This window comes from Neurospora tetrasperma, assembly GCF_000213175.1.
Source record: "Neurospora tetrasperma FGSC 2508 unplaced genomic scaffold NEUTE1scaffold_2, whole genome shotgun sequence".
Lineage (NCBI taxonomy): Eukaryota > Fungi > Ascomycota > Sordariomycetes > Sordariales > Sordariaceae > Neurospora > Neurospora tetrasperma.
The window spans coordinates 3,354,060-3,374,802 of NW_009799100.1; the positions used below are offsets into that span (position 1 = coordinate 3,354,060).

General features: G+C 52.0%; 8 protein-coding genes across 8 annotated transcripts; 3 read left to right on the plus strand and 5 right to left on the minus strand.

Annotated features, from left to right (window-relative positions):
* Positions 1-143: 143 nt before the first annotated feature.
* Positions 144-3,306, minus strand: NEUTE1DRAFT_121207 (uncharacterized protein; the record flags this gene model as incomplete). Its single annotated transcript, XM_009851324.1, has 1 exon — positions 144-3,306. One exon carries the CDS (start codon positions 3,146-3,148, stop codon positions 626-628), a length of 2,523 nt encoding a protein of 840 aa, XP_009849626.1.
* A 1,136-nt stretch (positions 3,307-4,442) lies between these two features.
* NEUTE1DRAFT_79431 (uncharacterized protein) lies at positions 4,443-5,203 on the plus strand (the record flags this gene model as incomplete). Its single annotated transcript, XM_009851325.1, has 1 exon — positions 4,443-5,203. One exon carries the CDS (start codon positions 4,580-4,582, stop codon positions 5,201-5,203), a length of 624 nt encoding a protein of 207 aa, XP_009849627.1.
* A 32-nt stretch (positions 5,204-5,235) lies between these two features.
* NEUTE1DRAFT_121209 (uncharacterized protein) lies at positions 5,236-6,602 on the minus strand (the record flags this gene model as incomplete). Its single annotated transcript, XM_009851326.1, has 5 exons — positions 5,236-5,723; positions 5,778-5,906; positions 5,974-6,075; positions 6,266-6,407; positions 6,459-6,602. The coding sequence occupies 5 exons, from the start codon at positions 6,600-6,602 to the stop codon at positions 5,236-5,238; spliced, it is 1,005 nt and encodes a 334-aa protein (XP_009849628.1).
* Positions 6,603-7,097: 495 nt separating this feature from the next.
* Positions 7,098-9,272, plus strand: NEUTE1DRAFT_79436 (uncharacterized protein; the record flags this gene model as incomplete). The annotated part of the gene is made up of 3 exons (XM_009851327.1): positions 7,098-7,220; positions 7,360-8,518; positions 8,581-9,272. The coding sequence occupies 3 exons, from the start codon at positions 7,098-7,100 to the stop codon at positions 8,745-8,747; spliced, it is 1,449 nt and encodes a 482-aa protein (XP_009849629.1).
* NEUTE1DRAFT_121211 (uncharacterized protein) lies at positions 9,262-11,058 on the minus strand (the record flags this gene model as incomplete). The annotated part of the gene is made up of 3 exons (XM_009851328.1): positions 9,262-9,605; positions 9,677-10,034; positions 10,125-11,058. 3 exons carry the CDS (start codon positions 10,876-10,878, stop codon positions 9,539-9,541), a joined length of 1,179 nt encoding a protein of 392 aa, XP_009849630.1.
* Positions 11,059-13,042: 1,984 nt separating this feature from the next.
* Positions 13,043-13,836, minus strand: NEUTE1DRAFT_38114 (uncharacterized protein; the record flags this gene model as incomplete). The annotated part of the gene is made up of 6 exons (XM_009850432.1): positions 13,043-13,183; positions 13,246-13,333; positions 13,396-13,459; positions 13,519-13,614; positions 13,698-13,744; positions 13,799-13,836. 6 exons carry the CDS (start codon positions 13,834-13,836, stop codon positions 13,043-13,045), a joined length of 474 nt encoding a protein of 157 aa, XP_009848734.1.
* Positions 13,837-14,646: 810 nt separating this feature from the next.
* NEUTE1DRAFT_79445 (uncharacterized protein) lies at positions 14,647-17,752 on the plus strand (the record flags this gene model as incomplete). The annotated part of the gene is made up of 3 exons (XM_009851329.1): positions 14,647-14,948; positions 15,014-17,436; positions 17,504-17,752. The coding sequence occupies 3 exons, from the start codon at positions 14,647-14,649 to the stop codon at positions 17,650-17,652; spliced, it is 2,874 nt and encodes a 957-aa protein (XP_009849631.1).
* Positions 17,753-18,829: 1,077 nt separating this feature from the next.
* On the minus strand, positions 18,830-20,460 carry NEUTE1DRAFT_39120 (uncharacterized protein; the record flags this gene model as incomplete). Its single annotated transcript, XM_009850478.1, has 3 exons — positions 18,830-18,919; positions 19,073-19,180; positions 19,264-20,460. Coding segments are annotated over 3 exons (1,395 nt in total), but the record flags the coding sequence as incomplete, so codon positions are not given.
* Positions 20,461-20,743: the final 283 nt, after the last annotated feature.

The window sequence follows — 20,743 nt, forward strand, 5'->3', positions numbered from 1 at the left end:
CGGATGATGATCCCATCTTGCACTTTGTTTTGATGAACACTGCGGCGCTGTTCGTGGTGTCGGGCATCTGCGAGGCGGACACGAGTGATATGGGACATGGTGATGACGGGCAGGTTATCAAGAAGCGTGGACCAGGAGGTGGGCGTTGGAAGGAGGGTATTAGGAGGGCGAGATGGGCTATCAAGAGCGGAGAAGCGGCGAGGCAGTGGGCCAAGTTTGTGGAGGTTACGAATAGCTTCAGCGCATAAAGTGCCAGTGTTATGGTCTTGTTGTCTGGTTAAGTACAGATGTGGATATGTAATTGTGGTGATGAGAAGGCTACAAGCCTGGCTATATTGCATATTTTGGTTTCGAAAGCCCCAAATCTGCTCTCCTTCCGTCGTCTTTTCGTTCCCGCCGTTGTACGTAAAGCTATGATTTTCCCCAAGACATATTTCGTGAACATCATCCTGCGTCTAACAGATTCCTACAAGTAACGTCAATGCCCCCTGCCCCTATGTGACCCTCTACCCCGACCGTGGCCACCACCGCCTCGACCACGTCCATGCCCATGTCCATGTCCACGTCCACGGCGCCGATGGGAATTATGGTCATTGGTTGCCAATGATGAAGCCCCTTCGGTCTCCTATCTCGAGAGAACCCCCCTGACAACTCCCTGCAACGTGGGCTTACCATCGATCAACAGGTCGTAGATTCCGGTCTCCGCTCCCGTACCATGCTCCAACCACTTGACAAGCAAGTCATTGCTCTCCCTTGGCTTGACACTATCATCTCTCGTTCCAACCGTAATATGCGCAACACGGTTTGTGCACTTCCACTTTGGCTCTGCAGGCTCACTGCTATCGGGATTGGCGTGTTCGTCCCCGGGTCTGGGGATCAAGCGAACCACGATAGCCATGATACGGTCGTCATAAACCACACGCTCAAGCTGGACGTCGATCTCTCCGAGCTTCCCGTCTGGAAAGTTGGGTCCTTCAAGCTCGTTCATGCGCAGATATCTATCCCAGAGCTGCGGATTCTCCTTGGCACCAGCCCTGTGTATCAAAGTGACGTGGAATTTGGGTTGTACGCGGCGAGTGCCCTGGAGCTGCTTGAAAAAGCGGGATTGCTCCGAGCCAGCAGCGGCAAACGCCTTCTCAAGGGTGTTAAGCACATCCTTGGTCGTCATGTCGACGGACATGTACTCCAGGGGTCTCTTTTTCTGCTTCTGCTGTTGCTGCTGACCGTTCTGCTTAGGCTGGTTCTTGTTCTTGGTACTACGGTCGGGGATGACGTGACGCAAATCAGGCTTGTAGCCTTCGAGGGCATATTGGATGGCTTCGTCCATTTCTGCTGCAGAGGGGATGTTGGGCATGAACTTGGGGTACATGCGATGGAGCTCCTTGATGACAGTCTCCAGGTTTTGTCTGCTTCCTGCCGAAGGATCAAGGTCGATGATATCGTCGAATTCAGAGTCAGGCTTCTGTTCTGGGTCGCAAGGCTCGAAGCGGTTGATGAATCCCTCCATGATGCCACGAACCTTGTTCATATCTGAGGCGGCCTGGATGGTTTGATGATTATCACCTCGTGCAAAGACACGATCCCGGCAAACCTCGCGGACTTTTTCGAGATTATTGTGAACGAAGTGGAGCGCCACAAGCCGGGCGCGGGCGTGCTGTATCTTGACGTCGGTGATGAGCTGCTTACGCTCATGCTTTTGCGCATTGTTGCGGTCGGCATAGACTGCGGGGACACCTTCGTCAAGAATGTCGAGAAGAGCCTTGGTAAAGCGAGGCGGCCGGGCTTTACCGGTGATGTTGTCGTTTTGGACGTGACCCCAGCCAAACAAGTGAGTGAGAGCAAGACCAACAGTTGTCTTTCCGCAGCCGATGGTGGCAATCGGGACCAGGATGATATCGCTCTCAACGTCAGCGGCAGCTCCTCCCCCATGCAAGGCCTCGAAGTTGGCAGCGTCGGAACCCTTGAGGTTTTTGAAAGCGAGAAAATCGTTTCGGAGAGCAATAATCCCGTGGTTTTGGTTGTAGCGCTTGGCCAGCTCCCGATCACCAGCTAGACGCTGACGAGCGTAGAGAAGATACTCCTCGGTAATTTTGACGTGCTTCTTGAACTTTGGCGGCTTTCCTGCGATGATGGCCTTGGTGCACTCACGCCACTGTCGATACATTAGATAGGGCTCTTCGAACTTGTACTTGAAGAACCAATCCTGGAAGGGCTGCTGCCCAGGCTGGTAAGACATCTTGCAGCGAATGACAAAACCCTCTACATCGCGGCCATCGTGGGCGCCACTTTCAGCTACCTCCTCAAGGAAAGCCTTGACCTCGTCGATAGTATCAATGACGATCAGGCCGGTTTTGATGAAGCCCCAGTCCTCTGCGAATTTCTGAACGACAGGCGAGGGGTAAGTCATGAATTCGGGAAGGTTGAGGTTCATGCCATGCAAATACAGGCCCGCCTTGTCGGGTCCGTACGCCAGAATGTGCTCCTCAAAGCTGTCGTCGCAGAGTTCTGCCACAGCCGTGACGTTCCGTCTCCTCAACTCCCGTGCAAGATCGGCCTTTGTCTTACCAATGCGTGCCAACTGCTCCTCCAACCTGCGCTCGCCAGCGCTGGCATGACTGGTTTCGACATCACTACGGTCGCCAGTCGAGTGTTTGCTGCAGACGAGCAATGTGTCGTCGGCAAGACCACTGACGAAGATGATGCAGCCGTTCTCCTTCAGCGTCAATTCGTAGGGACCCCGCGTCCTGGTCCTGATGTTTTCCCACTTGGTCTCCGTGACCTCGTCGACGTTGAAGAACTTGTCGTAGCCACGGGTGGTAATCTCAGGTGTTCCGTCCTTGTGTCTGGTGGTGAAGAGACCGCGGGCATATGTGGGTAGGTCATGTTTCTTGTAGTCCCAATCATGGAAGCGCCACGAGTCGACACGGATGTGATCACGCGACTGGGTAACTTCGTAAGTCGTTTTTTTCACTTTAAAGCTGGTCTTTTTCTTGGCGCCATTCTCGAGCCCGTTGATTAAGGTCGCAACCTCGTGAACATCCTGTGCGACATGAGGGACCTCAAGCTTGTCTGCAATTTTGCTGTAATCGGTAGAAGCAGTGTATTTGGCGGCTAGTGGGCCTCGGAGATCCGTGAGTGGTTCGTCCATGTTGGTTGGGTTGTGGTGTGGTGATGAGGTTGAGGTGCGGACTTGCGCCAGTGAGAGCGCTGGGTGTGGTTGGGGAAGTTTATAGCGGGGGTAAGGAAAGAACTGAGTTTTGGGGTGGATATAACAGCGAGAAGCTTCCGGCTTTGACCTTGCAATGGAAAGGGTTGGCAAAGAGAGAGCTGTTCCAAAGCGTAGGAGTGATGTTTGAAAAGGCACCAAAATGGCGATCACAGTTGAGTGAGGTGATAGAGGTGATTTAATAATGGGAGGATTTCTTTGCTGTCGCTGCTGCCTTTCGTGGGTCAAGTGCTCGGCCGAATCTGTGAATCGCCTTCTGCGGGAGAAGCTGTTGCAGCTGTCCTGGAAACCGCATCTAGGACCTGGGATGGAAGGAGCTTGATGGGACAAAAAAAAAAAAAGAAGGTGGCTTTGCGACTCAGCCCTAGAGATTGTGATGCAATCCGTTAGTCACTACACTACTACCACCAAGAGAACCACATCAGCTAATTGGGTCCAAATTACTCCTTTTTGGCCAATATAATGGCGAAAATAAGATGATTATTTGGGGCTGACAGGCTGCCTACAACGTCTGCGGTTCGCAACTTCGCCGAGACAGTCATACATTTGAACGGCGGCGATACTGCAACAAAGGGAGACAAGACATGGGACCTGGTAGATTTTGCACTAACACATGGAATGGGCCGCAGGCGATCAAGGCTATGGTCCCATATTCATCCATGTTTACTGCCCGTAGCAACTCCAACCTGTTGACGTACTGTATTTGATGTCGGTTGGACTGATTTGGTTCGCCGAGACTCTTTCGAGATCTGCTCAGTTCCTTATTGTTCGTACAACTGGCGTACAACTAAGTATTGGCGTATTGCTTGCTGATCGACGTTGTCACCAACTTGTTTAAATTGATCTCCAACTCAACCACACTCAGTATAGACCATTGCCGATAATTCACTTTCCCACTTTCCTGAACCTGGTGGATGAACTGTCCCTTCCGGTTGTGCCAACAAGTCCGTCAGGTTGTAGTGTACACTATTTTTCACGGCAGTAGAGGCAACCCTACAGCGTTTTGCAAGCGAGTATGCGCAGGGTTCGGGTTAGCTGAGGAGTTCCAGGGGTCCAGAACTGCGCCTGCGGTGCATCACACGCCGAAGGGAACAAGAGGCGCCAGGACAGGGGTTCGAGGGAACATTGATCTGTAGGATTCCATCGATTGGAGTGCCCCGCATTCCTAGCTCGACATGTCTCCACTAAAATTTTGTCCACAGCTCTCGCCCAGGTCCGTCCTCTACATACTTGTGACTTCGATTGCGAGTCTGCGTACCTAGTGCATGTAGTAGCCAAAACATACCTTTACGCATTATTTTAATACCCGTGAACATCCAAATCCGACTCGAAGACCGAATCCACCCACCCAAGATGTCGAACAACCCATACCTCCTCGCCGCCGATAACCCGGAGGCGTGTGTCGCGCTCCTTCGCGAGAACCCCTCCCTGGCTTCGGGTCAGGACGAGCACGGCTACTCCCTCGTTCACGCCGCTGCCAGCTACAACCACCTGGACCTCTTGCGCACTCTTGTAGGCGAATTCAAAGTCCCAGTGGACCTCAAGGACGAAGATGGCGAGACAGCGCTCTTTGTCGTCGAAACCGTCGCCGCTGCCAAGGTCCTGGCCGAGGAGCTCAAGCTGAACACCACCATCGTGAACGACGAGGGTCAGACCGCGAGAGAGAAGATCGAGGCCGAAGAGGATTATCCCGAAGTCGCAGAATACCTCAGGGGCCTGGAAGGCGAGGCCAACATCCCCAACACCGCCCAGGGCACGACAAACGGAGTCACGCCAGCGGACCTTCCCCCGGCTCCCGAGGGTCTACAAGTACAGATCGGTACAATGAACGAGGCGGAGAATGCTGGGGAGCCGGATCCCGAGTTCCGCAGGCGGATTGAAGAGCTTGCCTCGAGAGAGGACTTTGAGACTGCCGAGGGACAGGCGGCATTGCGCCAGTTGGTGGAAGATGCCATCCTAGGACCTAGACAGGAATGAGACATCTCGCCAAAAAAAATACGAATTACTTTTCACTCATGGCTCTTGATCTCCCACATTACATATTCCCCCGGCGCTCCTTGGGGCCGAAAGAGAGAAATCTCAGAGTTATCCCCAGCCATGCCCTTGGAGAAGGTCGTCGTGCTGAACGAGAACCATGTTTTTGACGGGAGCTCAGCGACGAGATTGAGGAGAATCTCCCGACACCAGGACGGAGCAAGAAAGCCCTGCCAAGTAAGCTTGCAGATTTTGCCTTGCTGGCCATCACCAGGCACCTGATATCGGCAAAGATACGGATCAACCTGGTCGCCCACCTGAATTCGGGGGCTCTGCAGTCGAACCAGTGATAGCCACTCATAGAGCTCGGTAGAGAAGTATTCGAGTTCCTCTCTCCCCTCTGGTCCGATTGTGTCAACCGGAGGCTTCAGGGTCGGCAGCATGGCGTCGAGGTTTTCCAGGACACTGGGCTCTGCTGCACACTTGGTCGGCGAATGTGACGCGAGGGGATCTGGATTGGGGACTGAAGTGACGTTAGTGGGTGCGTGTGCCGTAGGTCACTGGACAAGGTGCTTACTGGTGGAAGAAAGGTTGCAGAATAGCCAAGTGACTGGTGTATTGAAAGCGTTCTTGCTCGCATAGATCAGTCTGTCGAATCCTTTCTTGCCTGGGACCATCGACGAACTCGTAAGGTCGACTTCAACGACTGCAATTATGGCCTCGTTAGTAGCCATCAAGGACTAGTATACTCCAGCTAGGAAGAAGAGACTTACCCCACCGGGGCTTCAGACCACGCTTTCCTTTCACTCCGTCAGGCTTGCCAACAAGACCTGCTCTTTCATATGCTTCCTTGTCCAATAACATTGTCAAGATACCTGCATCATTATGTTAGCAGAGCGTTCAATGCAGTCTTTACTCGTTTGCTATTCGAATGTAGCGTACCATTTCTCAATGTAAAAACGTTGTCGATCCCTTTCCTCCCTTCCGACAGCATCATAACATTCCCTAGCGCATACTTTGTTAGCTTTCGCTACTGGCTTGGTTTGAAAATTGGTCTTATCCTACCCTTCTTGATGTATTCAGTAAAGAAGTCACCAGATAAGATGTCGTGCAAGGACATGACCACCCGCTTAAACTCAGGTGCTGCTTTTTCATTCAAAATTTTCCGCACAACTTCAAAGGCTTCTTGAGGTATGATGAGTTCGACCTGGGGATAGTTATTAGTGAATGTTGTCCAACATAAAGGAGAGTGACATACCCTGTTGATGAAGTCCTGGCTTGCAACTGTTGACCATGGCTTGCTTTTGGTTGGTGGCTGATTAGGGTCAAGATGGCCCATAACCCCGTAGGTGACGAAGCATTTCGACGACTGGTAGACTGAGGGCGTCGGAAACGAGAGCATGGTGATTCTGATGTAGTCTTTTACGGTGCCGTATGGATGGATCGTCGATTTTTCTGTTGTCGTGTTTGAAGCCGGCCAAAGGTGCGATTAAGGTTCATATGCTGTATGGGGCTAAGCTGCTCGACTGTAGTGGAAATTCAAAAGCTGGGGTATGGACTGTACCGACCCCTGCCGTGAAACCAAAATACCCAGGCCCCACTTCAAGCTGACAGGGCACCACTCACAGCCCTACCAGATCTGCAAGTCAGGGATCTTATCAATGGATCCACACCACGCTAAAGATCAAACAGCACTCCCTCCTATGTGTTTTTGAGTAACTTCAACTTCAACTGTTCACAAAATCTCACCGTGACAACAGATTATTGGCCGAGACCAATTTTCTATAACACGACATAAAGAGGTTCACTATTTTTGTCATCACATTTTCCAGCAGACTATGGGTCATAATTGAACAGCAGAGAACCCTACCACAACTCTCTAACCATCCTCTCCATCATGCCCGAAATGGAATATCTCATCCGCTTCTCTCAGTCTCACGAGACTTTTCGTCTCCCCGAGATTGAGGCCCTAGCAATAGTAGAAGGCATCGATCTCAAAGTCATCTCATACAGTCTAGAGGTAGGTCTCCAAACTTCACTCCCTAAATCGGAACACGTCCATGCCAGGCCAGAAGCAGTTGACACATTTCTGCTTCTCAACCCACCATAAACTCACAGCCCCATCTACTTGAACCATTCAACTAACAACCCACACACAGTCCCCCTTCTGTATAGTCTCCCTCCCCTCCTCCAGTGCCGCCAGGCGCCTCATCGCTCGCTCCATCCTCGTAATCTCCATCCACGAGCTCTGGGGCCACGGCGCCACCCTCCCGGAAGTCCACAGCTCCGTCCGCTCTCACACCGAGCCCTTATGGTCCCAATACTTGTCCTGCTCCTTCAAGTTCACCATCGACTCCTACCAAGGCTCTCGCACCAACGACCAAAAACTCTCCATCATCAACTCCTTCGCCTACCTCGGATTCGCCGGCCCGATCAAGATGCGCAACCCCGACGATGAATTCATCCTGTTTGAAGACTGGCCATGGAACTCTACACCTCTCGGCATCCCCGATCCAAAGTACTACTACTTTGGTCGGTACCTGGGTACTTCTTCCCGGGAGACGCTGCCCAAAAAGTTGGACCTCAAAAAGAGGAGATACATCTCCACGACCTCCATGGACGCCGAACTAGCCCTGGTCACGGCCAACATTGCCCTGGCGGCACCGGGAAAACTGATCTACGACCCCTTCGTCGGCACCGGTTCCTTCCCGATTGCCTGCGCGCAATTCGGCGCTTTGACGTTTGGGTCCGATATAGACGGGCGCAGCATCCGAGGTGACGAGAAGAAGAGGACCCTGAGGGGGAACTTTGAGCAATACGGCCTTACCCAAAACTTGGGCGGAATGTTCACTGCTGATTTGACCAACACGCCTATACGCAAATCTGCCCTTGGCACTTCCACTTCTGCCTCCTCCTCCTCCTCCTCCTCCTCCTCCTCCTCCTCTTCCTCCTCCCCCGCTGGACAACCAAAAAGTGACGGGGTAAGCGGCAGGATATTCGACGCGGTAGTGTGCGACCCGCCCTACGGGGTGCGCGAAGGGCTGAAGGTGTTGGGGGTCAAGGACCCGGAGAAGTGTCCGTGGGTGATCCCCAAGGGCATGGAGATGTACAAGGATCCGGATTTCATCCCGCCTAGGAAGCCATACAGCTTTTTGTTGATGTTGGATGATATCCTGCAGTTCTCGGCGCAGACGCTGGTGGATGGGGGCCGACTGTCGTTCTGGATGCCGACAGCGAATGACCAGGATCAGGAGATTCCGGTACCGCAGCATCCTTATATGGAGGTTGTGGCTGTTTGTGTGCAGGACTTCAACAAATGTGAGTTGGCTAATATTCATCTTGATATGTTAGCAGATGTACTGATTGTGATCTTATTCTAGGGTCCCGACGATTAATAACATACTGCCGTATTCCCGATGCCCAAGTTGAGGCTGCAGCCATCAAGGCATATGAGCAGGCCAAGGCAGAACGGGCCGTCGAAGAAGGCAAGACGGCGGACGACCTGAACCCCTTCCGTAACGCCTACTTCAAGGGGTTCAAAAACTGATTTCACATATCAACACTCTGCCTTGCCAGCTTGTTGCACGGCTACGCATGTGAAACACATATGTGTACGCTCTTCCAGTTGTGTTCCATTCAGATACCCCCATGAAGATTTAGACATGTACAAGAAATGAGTCTCTGCACCGGACAGCCTGAGATATGGCGGATCCTGCTTTGACTGGCATTCGTCCACCTTCGGTTCCCGTTCATGCTGACTCTACGCTTTATACGCCATGCCTCCACCTGATGAATGATAAAGAACCTCATCATGGCTTATGAGACTAAAACCCCAGGCCCTGTTACTTCCTTGACCCTTCGCTGACTCCTCGTAACAATGCGTGCGTGTGTGGTATGTAGATGTCCTCCTTCGAGTGTCTCTGTTGTCCGTCAAAATAGACTGCGCTCACGCCCCTGAGAAAAACGCACAACATGTCAAATTAGTAACAACTGGTATCAGACCCCGATCCCAAACCAGATAAGCAATAACAGCAACATGAGAAGCAAATGACATCATGCGACGGTATGAAGACAAAAAAGCCGACTGATGCAGATGAGAACCCAAAAAAAAGACAAGCGTCCACCTGGGTCGCGGGTGAGTGGCCCTCATTCACTGTTGGGTCGCTTCTTTTGAGGATTTATTCGACCCTACCCGCCCAAAACCACATTTTGTCTGGGCTTAATTATGTCTTGGGATCATGTCCCTGAGACCATATTCCCGAGGACTTGGGTCGAATCTCAGCCCTGTGAAGGCCGCGGAATATTGCCGCCCTTCCAATGTGACGTCCCTGCGTCGTCTCATCTGAACTCCATAGCGCCAAAGCACCCTTTATCTTCGACATGATGCAGCTCTAATTGTTGGAACCTGCGATTAAACGCACAACGTTAGCAGCAGTCCTCTCATATGCTTTTGACCAAACAGTGGTAACGGCTTACTTTTCGCTCTTGCTGTGGAAGTAGATTCCTTGAATTGTCCCGTGGATCTGGTTGAAGCAGATGTAGTAAAAGCCCTCGAAACTAGCCCCGTTGATGGTTCTAACACGGTGGTTCGGGACCAGAAACTGCTCCTTCCATCGCATGAAGATGTTATCTTTCTGTGCCACATCCCTAATGTGAACGCCGCCCCTTTTGGCGACCTTGGCGTAAGGTTTGAACGCGAGAAACTTGCTCCAATGCGAGATATCAATCCTGTCATTTGCTCCCCATTGTGGGTGTTGAGTGAGGAAGCTATAATGTGGGCCAATGATTTCACCTTCAAAATATGTCGTCAATGTCGGGTGGGTATCAGTAAGACCTAGACAAGCGACTCCCGGTTAGCAAATTCCGTCCCCTTACCTTTGCCTTTTTGATTGTAACACAAGAAGAGGTACCTCCCGCTACGTACCTTGAATCCGCAGATAGCCGCACAAGAAGGACTCGCGGAGATCAACCTGCTTGATTTCCACCTCCACGTCATAACGTGATCTCTCCGACTTTTGCATCCCCGAAAATTTACTGCCTGGGCGAAGATAGGATGACGGCGTGGACGGTGTCAATCTTGTCTGGCAGTACTCGTAGCTGAGCCCTGCGAGTCCATAGTCGTGCATCCAAGGTGTGTCATTGCCAGTCAAGTCGACTTCTTCTACTTGACCAAGACTTGTATTGTTCGGCGCAAGAAGCTCGTCGCCTTGTTTCCGATTCCTATGTCCACCGCTCACCCCATATGTCCTTAATGGCCTTATGTCCGACGTGCTAGTCGGCACTCTGTTCGCCGTAATAGTGCGGTTACGTTGTTCGACATGGACAGAATGTGCGGGGTCACTAACAGCCACGGAAGTTTCGTCGTCAATCTCGGTCCGCTGCTTGTGGGCCTCATCTGCGTCCCGGCGGTCGTCCCGCATGCGTTCGGATCCATGATCCATATCCACATCAAGGTTCACCTCCGATTGACTCTCCGGGGACAATACGGCCGGTCCCGTTCTTTCGATAACATCGGCCGTGCTTGGTGATGTTATCATGGGTATCATGGGTGGTGAGAAATACTGATGGTGTGACTGCGAACGCATTTGGGAGTCATCGGTATCGGGACATGATGAAAATGGGTAAAGGCGTGGAGATGGGGGATCGATTGCGTCGTTGAAAGGCGCAACCCTAGGCATGTTGGGCTTTTGTGAATCGGTTCGATATGACTCTGATCTGGCGTCCAAGATCTACTGCGACGTAGACTGCTGTGCTGATGGCAGGACGGATGCGATGCGTCGGCAGGCGTGTCTGTCCTGCGTCTCGGTGTTGCGGGTGGAGTAGGGCTTTTGCGACGATGCAGTGGGATGGAATGTCGATGACAGCGGCAGGTGGGGACGACAAGGAAGGAGTCAGACCAAAGATCTGAGCGGGAGATGTGATCTCTGCGAAAGTTGCAAAGCCGAAGCGTCTGGATGTCGATGTGGGAGCTTGTAGGTGTAGTTAGATGCCAGGCTTGAACCAAGCGACAAGATAGATGTTCCCGGGCCCAACCAATATCGCGACGGGGTGACTGTAGTGCGACCTGACCGTCACTATTACCATCAAACAACCTTGATGGCGGGAGAGATGTCTGAGTGGAGGAACCCCAGGGTCCAGTGCAGCTGAAGTGGATTACAAGACGACTGGAGTCTGGTCCGGGGTGCCATTCAGTGAGTGTGTGTTAGGTAGTAGGTATGCAACGTGTAGCGGTCCGCCACTCAGATCGCAAGAACGAACACGTCTTACAGGCAAGATGAAGCAGTCAACCAGAAGCAGGAGGCGACAGAAGCGCTGGCAAATTGGCGGCAGTTGACTTGCGTTCGCTGCTGTTGAGAATTCATTGGCTCGATCACCACCAGAAAACCGAAAACCCAAGAACCTCGGGGTTTCGAACTCCCAAAGGAGGAAAATGTCTAAGTAGCAATGTCCAAGAAAAAATACGTGCTGAGATGCGAAACCAGGTGGCAGGTGACAAGCGGGAAGAGATATTGCTGGACAGCTATGTAGTTTGGTAGGTGTGGTAGCAATGAGATGCAGCTAGGTTATAATATTCGCGGGAGAGGAAAGATGAGGGCAAGGGAATGACGATTTTCTGGGTCGAGTGATGGCGTTCTGCCGTCAACAAGTCAAGTCTCTGTCTAGCAAAACTCCACGGACTCCTACCCGCCTTGTTGGTGGGCACTACCTCTACAATGGCCCCAGGTCCGCTCCCACTTTCCACTTACAACCTTAATTGATGAGGGTGGGTGGGCGGTTGATGGGCACTAGACAAAGATGAAAACTGGCTGGCGGTATCGGCCTCCCGCCTCTTGGGTCGCTCGCTTGCGATCCATTGTACCTCTCGGCGCCAAAACAACACACAGGTACAGCATGCGATGCAGCTGCCACACGCCGTGCTGCCAAGCGGGTTGATGTTGACTTCCACTTTGCAGTGCGGGATTGGGAGAAGCGCTGCCGAGCCAAAGAGGTGTCCTTCGGCATGCAGTTTGGCGGTGTCGACGGAAGCTTCAGGGGTTCGATGGAGCTTATCGCGGTGGAGATCCTTCACGTCAGTAGCCCCACACAGGTAACTTCCATCTCGAGAGACCCTTCCCGATCCGTCGCACATGCCAGGGCCGTCGACGACGAAGGGCTCCAGGATGGATCGAGTTTCACGAAGCATTTTGTACTACTTGGATTTACCATAAATTGAAGCCATTTCGCGTTGGATGTGTCTCGGAATGAAAGTCTACCCCGCGTTACTCGTCAAGCGAAAAGTTACACAGCATAACCGGCCTACCGCCAATAAGAGCCAAAAGTCGGAGAGTTGGATCGATTAACTTCTTACTTTGACATGTGCGGGCCTTGTTACTGCTTCAAAGTTGGTAGCCCAACCTTTTGTCACTTGATCAATCGTGATTCAAGACTAGCCATGGCAGGTCTCTCTTCACATAGAGGTACGAATCGAGTTTGTTGTACGAATCGTACAACGGCATGCCTTTGGTGTGCTTCGTAATGAGATGTCGGTGTTCCATCACTCGGTCTCCGCCTGGCAACTGCATCGGATATCTTGCCTCACACAGCTTGGTTGGTCGTCGTCAATAGCTGACACAGGCAACCATGACGACTCTTAGGTTCGGGGGCCAGTGGGGCGGTTGGTCGATAATGTATACGATTGTGCCAGTCCCGAAATTTTCCATGTTAAATCCAGTTTGAAGAAACCCATCTGCGCCGCTAATAGATAGAAAAGAACGCCTTTAGAAAACGCCGCATTATGCCACAGAATCTCTCCTTTCGATGACCAAGGATATCAAACTCGGGGTATTCGTTCGTGTCGGAAGATTAGATGGGCTTGATCTTGAAGTGCAAGGCAATGAGACTGAACACCAGCGCCTTGAGGTCCTGAACGAGGTAGTAGAAGACGCGCAAGCCTTCTGGGTCGGCCGAGTCCGTAACATCGTTGATCGATCCAATCTTGGCAGTCTATCTCCCGTATTAGCTCTGAACATTTTGCAGAGATCGATTCCGACACTGGCATGACGCACCTCGAATGAAATGTGGTCGTTCCCGAGGCGGATCTCCAACTCTTGCTTTCCGTCTTTGTTTTTGGTTGGCCATTTCTCGTCGTCTTCCCTGTTGGCCTGTCAGCGGCCGCTCCAAGTCGTTTGTATTAAAGGGTGAACAGGATGTCGTACTTCATAATCTCGCTGTCCTTGATGATGCGCTTGATCTCGTCAATGACCAGAGAGCTGACGCACACTAGAACAGATCCTCGTCAGTATATGGATATCCACGGCCGACTAAACAGTGTTCCCTACTCTCTTTCCTGATCAGACTGTCGTTACGGTAGTTGGAGTTGTTGGCATATCGGGCAGTGGCGCTACGTCCGTCTCCGAGGACGCGGAAGTCGAACTCTGTAGTCAGATAGTGGTAGTTTAGCATCGTGGTCGTGGAAACGCGGGGGCTTGCGTCTCGAGGCGCCAATGGCTGAACACACCTAGGAACTCGTGGCCGAAGCGGCCCGAGTGGCCAGAGCTAAGTCGGCTGTTAGCATGGTGTTTTCAATATGTGAATCAAATCCCGTAGGGGTGTACAAACTAGTAGCGCAGATAGAAGGGTTCGTTGGCGGCTGACATGGCTGTTTGTTGCTTCTGTCAGTAGTACCTCTAGGCTTTGCAAGACAAGAAGCAAAGAAGCAGCCCGCGGCTTGGTTCCTGTCGCTTTTGGACGGACAACCTTGAAAGTCGCGCCCGCGCGGCCACGCTCCAGTGACATTGGCGGGGCACACGGCCCCACACTTGACCCCAGCTTGGCCCAGGGGCATTGTTTGGGCTCCAAGCTGACTCCGGGTTCACGAGCCTGTCTGGCAGCTGGTGAGCAGCATCGACACGTGATCATTCGACTGTTTTGCCAGGCTGGCAGATGGCAGACTCGGCCAGGAGATGGAGGCTTGGTGAGGCCGTAAGGGTGTCGGGGGTCCGTGCTTCGCCGTGTGCTGTTGCGGCCGGCCAGAATGCCACATCTCCCAGGGGCCGTCTCTCGATAGAATTGACCGTCCTATCCACGCTGGCTCTTCCAGACTTCAACAACAAGCACAGGTGATGCTCCGCTCTCTCACCTCGCCGGCGCACTCCAGACAACCCTTTCATTGCGCAGCCGTCTCTTGATTTTCGGCCAACCACGACCCTGTCAGTCCAGGGGGAGGAAACCACATCCAGCACCAAGGCCAGCTCATCGTCACTCTTCAGGAGCTCGAGGCAGCCACTCAGTCCATCCATTTACTAGCACTCACCAACCTACAACGGGGCAAACAACACCTTACCACACCCGCCCCTCTCTAATTCCGATCCCCGACTCCTCTTCAGGACGCCCGGCCAGCTACTTTCTACCAAATTCAATCTCAACTTTAATCTCAAAGACGGCCCGGCCGCCGCCAGCTCTCCAACATGTCGTTCCTCGAAAATGCGTACAGCTTGGTCAAGGACAATGCCGTCGACGGCACCCCAACCGTGCAGGAGCTCAAGACGCAGCTCGAAAAGGGCACCGACGAGACCAAGATCGAGACCATGAAGCGCATTCTTACCATCATGCTCAATGGCGATCCCATGCCCCAACTGCTCATGCACATTATCCGATTCGTAATGCCTTCTAAATCCAAGCCCCTGAAGAAGCTTCTATACTTCTATTATGAGATCTGCCCCAAGCTTGATGCCCAAGGGAAGCTCAAGCAGGAGTTCATCCTAGTATGGTAAGGCATTCCGTGTCCGTCTGGGCATGCTGGCCCCTCCAAGCTGACCAGCCATTGCCTCGCAGTAACGGCATCCGAAACGACTTGCAACACCCGAACGAGTACATTCGAGGCAACACGCTGCGCTTCCTGTGCAAGCTGCGGGAGGCCGAACTTCTCGAGCCTTTGCTCTCCTCAGCCCGGGGCTGTCTCGAACATCGCCATGCCTATGTCCGAAAGAACGCCGTCTTTGCTGTCGCTTCCATTTACCAGCACTCCCCGTCGCTTATTCCCGATGCTGCGGACTTGATCTCCACGTTCCTCGAAGGCGAAAGCGACCCAACTTGCAAGCGGAATGGCTTCGCCGCCCTTGCCAGCATCGACCACGACAAGGCTCTTCTCTATCTCAGCACCGTCTTTGACGGTATTCCCAACGCAGATGAGCTTTTGCAGTTGGCCGAGTTGGAGTTCATCAGGAAAGATGCTGTTGTCAACACCCAGAACAAGGCGCGCTACCTCCGTCTTATTTTTGACCTTTTGGAAGCTAGTGCCTCGACCGTTATCTACGAAGCGGCCTCGTCGTTGACGGCTCTCACCAACAACCCTGTCGCTGTCAAGGCTGCTGCCAGCAAGTTCATTGAGCTTGCGATCAAGGAGGCGGATAACAATGTCAAGCTTATCGTTCTGGACCGTGTCGATCAACTCCGCCAAAAGAACCCCGGCGTCCTGGACAACCTGACCATGGAGGTGTTGCGCGTTCTCTCTAGCACGGATATCGATGTGCGGAGGAAGGGTCTCGAGATTGCTTTGGAGATGGTCTCCAGCAAGAACGTGGAGGAAGTCGTGCTTTTGCTCAAGAAGGAGCTGTCCAAGACGGTTGACCAGGAGTACGAGAAGAACAACGAGTACCGCCAGCTTCTTATCCACTCCATCCATCAATGCGCTATCAAGTTCTCCGAAGTCGCCGCTAGCGTCGTCGGCTTGCTCATGGACTTTATTGCCGATTTTAACAACAACTCCGCCGTTGATGTTATTAACTTTGTCAAGGAGGTCGTCGAGAAGTTCCCTCAGCTCAGGCCAGCAATCATTGCGAGACTGGTAGATACCCTGAGTGAAGTCCGCGCTGGTAAGATCTACCGCGGTATTCTCTGGATTATCGGCGAGTACTCGCTTGAGGAGAAGGATATCAGGGACGCATGGAAGAGAATTCGGGCAAGCCTGGGTGAGATCCCGATCTTGGCATCCGAGCAACGGTTGCTGGATAATGTTGATGGTGGTGCCGAGGAGAAGGAGAAGGAGCAGGTCAATGGCTCAAGGGCAGCGCCGACTGGCTCACGCAAGGTCCTTGCTGATGGCACATACGCTACCGAGACTGCCCTTACCAGCCAGTCTACAGCTGCTGCACGCCTGGAGGCTGTCAAGGCTTCGTCGAAGCCCCCTCTCAGGCAACTTATCCTTGACGGCGATTACTACCTTGCCACTGTTCTCGCCTCGACCCTTACCAAGCTTGTCATGCGTCATGCCGAGATCTCCTCGGAAGAGGCTCGCACGAACGCCCTCCGCGCTGAGGCTATGCTCATCATGATCTCCGTCATTCGTGTTGGTCAGTCGCAGTTCGTCAAGGCCCCTATTGATGAAGATTCGGTGGATCGTATCATGAGCTGTGTGCGCTCCCTTGCCGAGTTCACCGCGCACAAGGAGTTGGAGACCGTTTATCTCGAGGATACCAGGAAGGCGTTCAGGGCGATGGTCCAGGTTGAGGAGAAGAAGCGCGCAGCAAAAGAGGCCCACCAAAAGGCAAAGACGGCCACTCAGGTGGACGATGTTTATCAAATCCGCCAGCTATCCAAGAAGAATGCCACTGATGGGGCTGATGCTTTCGATGCCGATCTCGAGCGTGCCACTGGTGGAGACAACAGCTCGGCTGAGGACCTATCTGGCAAGCTTAGCCGCGTTGTCCAACTTACCGGTTTCTCCGACCCTGTTTATGCTGAGGCCTATGTCAAGGTCCACCAGTTCGACATTGTACTAGACGTACTACTTGTCAACCAAACAACTGAGACCCTCCAGAACCTTACCGTCGAGTTCGCGACTCTCGGTGACCTCAAGGTTGTGGAGAAGCCGACAAGCCAGAATCTGGGACCCCACGACTTCCACAACGTTCAGTGCACCATCAAGGTCTCCTCCACAGATACTGGTGTCATCTTTGGCAACGTTGTGTATGAGGGTGCTCACTCCACTGATACCCACGTGGTCATCCTGAACGACTTGCACGTCGACATCATGGATTACATCCAACCGGCCACTTGCACTGAGACCCAGTTCCGCACCATGTGGACCGAGTTTGAGTGGGAGAACAAGGTCAACATCAACAGCAAGGCGAAGAGCCTACGTGAGTTCCTGGACCTGCTTATGGCGTCCACAAATATGAACTGCTTGACACCAGAGGCCAGTCTTAAGGGTGATTGCCAGTTCTTGAGCGCCAACCTTTACGCAAGAAGCGTTTTCGGTAAGATTTCTCGTCATTCGCGTAGCACTTTCGGAAATAGCATCGCTAACTTTGCTTTTCTTATCAGGCGAGGACGCTCTAGCAAACCTGAGCATCGAAAAGGAAGGCGAAGACGGACCCATTACTGGTTTCTTGAGGATACGCAGCAGATCGCAAGGGTTGGCCCTCAGTCTTGGCTCCCTCAAGGCATTGAACAAGATTGGTTCTGCCGCTTGAACAGATTTTCTCTCGGGCTAGATGAGATGAAAATGATGATATATGGGGTGATTGGGAGGGTTGTATAGCGATTAATTCATCACTTGATATTCTTTTCACCCTTGTGGTTGTTTCAGTCGTTGTTATCATAGTCTTTGTTACATTTCCACTAGTTGATGCTTGTGAGAGATCCGGATGAGACTCATGTCACTCTCTTTTTTCTGCTCCGATTAATGGCAAAAATGTAAAAGGTTTTCGACATATCGTGTGATGGATGAGGAAGACAAAAGCAGAGGATGAACCCAAAAGCAGGATGGACTATCTAGATGAAAAAATCAGATACAGACGCAGAATCAATTCTTGATGGAAAACCAGCCTGGTGTGATTAATGCCATAGTCAGCCATCAGTCAGTGGACCTCTAAGACAAGCTCGACCAAAAATGCGCATTATTCTCATTCATATATAGTTACCCATAACTTCGTCCACCATTCATTCCATCACTCATTCCCTCCTTCCCCTGCGGTCTCTTATCCATCCTTTTCTCCATGGCATGATTATGCCATACGACCCTCCCCCCTAGCACAAACTTAGGTACAAAAGTAAAGATTAAACAGTAATAAAAGTGAAAAGTAGAAGGTAATTGCATAGGCGATATGCTGCCTGCCCAATTGCGAATTATGATGAAAAAACAAACATTAGTAGTCCGTAGGTAGGTGAAGAAAAAAAAAGGGGGTATAAGTAAGGTATCGTATGCGGTGTATGGCGTGGATTTGTTTCCGCCATTAACCATGACATATGAAAAAAGTCTTTGAAGATGTCCTCCCAGGTGTCTTGTTGATGCAAAATAGAGAAATGGTATCATATTCGTTCTTAAAAGGAAGGTTCAAATGATGAATATTATCAAATGTGATATGATGTAGACGGGGTGGTGCCTGGAACGCCGCCGTTCTCGTTGAAGCGGGGCCGGTTTATTTATGTGGTTGAAGGGTGTCGTGACATTAAGGTATAGATAGGTAGGTAGGTATTCTTGTTGAAATGTTGGAATGACTCGGCGCTCATGGATTGGCGGTGCTGTCGCCGTTGCGCTCTTCGGCGCCGGCGCCGTGTTTTGGGGTCGGTTGTCTTGGAATGTGAGGAGTGAGGAAGGACCAGCCAGATGCCAGTCAGCAACCCCATACGCCCCCTACTGTGCCCTCTTTACTGAGGCATCGTATTGACTCGCCACAGCTGTAGCGATAGAAAACGGTCAAAAGCGACTTGTTGCTGCTGCTGCTGCTGCGGAGGAGACTGTTGTCGACTGGAACTAGCCGTGGCCGTATTCGCCGCGGGATGTCGGTGTTGTCTCCTGCTTCTGGAGGGGGGAGACGGAGGTGGATTGGTTATGGCGGAAATCATTCTGTCAAACTCCGCTAGTTCACAATGTGGCTACCGATTGAAAACCAGGGCATTGACAATGGTTCCTTGTTTCCAGCCTTGGTCAGGGAGGGTGGATGTTTCTTTGAGGACCTTGCCCATGTAGGCTATGCGGATCTTTTTGTCTGAGGAGAGCTGTGGCAAAGAAACACAAAAACAAGAGTCTGTTAGCTGTTGTGCTGCATAGCAAAGAAAAAAAAAAAAGAAAGAAATAGTACCTTTGCGTTCTCAGCAACCTTCCTCCCAAGAACCCGTACCGAATCCCCTTTGTCGACTTGCACAATAACATCCCTGCTCCCATCACTCAACCTCACCCTGACAGTGATCAGATCCTTAACATTCACCACCGTTTTGCCTTTCTTCCCCCTGTGATGACGCTCTGAGGAGGAACAGACCTCATCACCATTTTCCAAAGCCTCCTGGCTGGCGCCCTCGGTAACTTCTTCATTGGCTACTGACACAGCACCCTTGGTATCTGTATCCGCGTATCCTTCCTCATCTTCATCGGCTTCCATGGAGGAAGGTGGTCGACTCGTCGAAATATTCGTAGGATCTGAAACAATGTGTTCCGGAAGCGAGTAATGATTTCCTAGTAAATCGTACGCTCCTCCCTGTGCCAAGTTGCCGGTGGGAAGCGTGATCTCGGCGGCGTTGAGGATGGTTTGAGCGGTTGCAAGGGCTATTTCCCTGCCGTTGTCGTCGTCCTCCTCCTCCTCCTCTGCACCGCTGCCACGTCCTTCACCTTGGCCTTCTTCGCCTTCGTAGTCACTTGCTGCCGCAAGCGTCCCATCACCATGCTGCGCAGCCGCAGCCGCGTCCACCTGCTCCTGATGCCACAAAATCTCCAGCGCGGCGTGAATGGCCAGCCACACCTCCTGCCTGCCCGTGACTCTAGTATCAAAGAACTCGACCCGCTCGCGGTCCAAAGCGGCGCGCGTCCATACTGTGCCATCACTTGTCCACTCGTGCCGCTTTAGGGGTTTGTTGATATGATGGGAGAGGTTTCGGGAGTGGCGGCGGCGGCCTCGGTCTCGATCTCCACGATCATCTCCACTGTCACCACGGTGCTGAGAAGAACGGCGACGATGACTCCGTCGTCGTTGTTCTCGTTGTTCTCTTGGTTGTTGCTGTTGTTGTTGTTGTTGTTGTTGTTCTTGTCGTGGTTGGTGAGAGAATGATGTTGCCCCTGAAGGAGGGTGAGAAGTAAGGGGTTGTCGATCATCACTGGTTACTGACGAACCGCCTCCTATGCCGCGGAGTTGTGACCCTGCTGTTGTGGGAGCTGGCGAGCCTCCAGCATCTAACTCACGGCGGTTGATTGCTCGAGAAGAACCTGAAATCCTAGAGGTGCGGCTGCCGGCTGGGTATGGGGCTATTACGCCCTCTTCCTCGGAGGACCTGGATATGCAGCAACCCTACACAAATCAAAAAGGAAGAGACAGAAGTACGAGTTAGAAACTTTTGAATAAAGATGTTGGGATAACAGTGGAGATTGGATTGGATTAATAGGTAGGATAGGTAGGTAGATTGTCGTGATACACACCATTTTCTTTTTTTTTTTACCGTTTGAGATTGGATGGATGAACCGGATACGCCGCTAAATCCAACAATGTTCACTTCTTGCTCTTCCTCTCTCTCTCTCTTTCGGATATTGGATATCTGAATTAACTCTGTTTACCTTTCTCCCCTTTTTTCTTT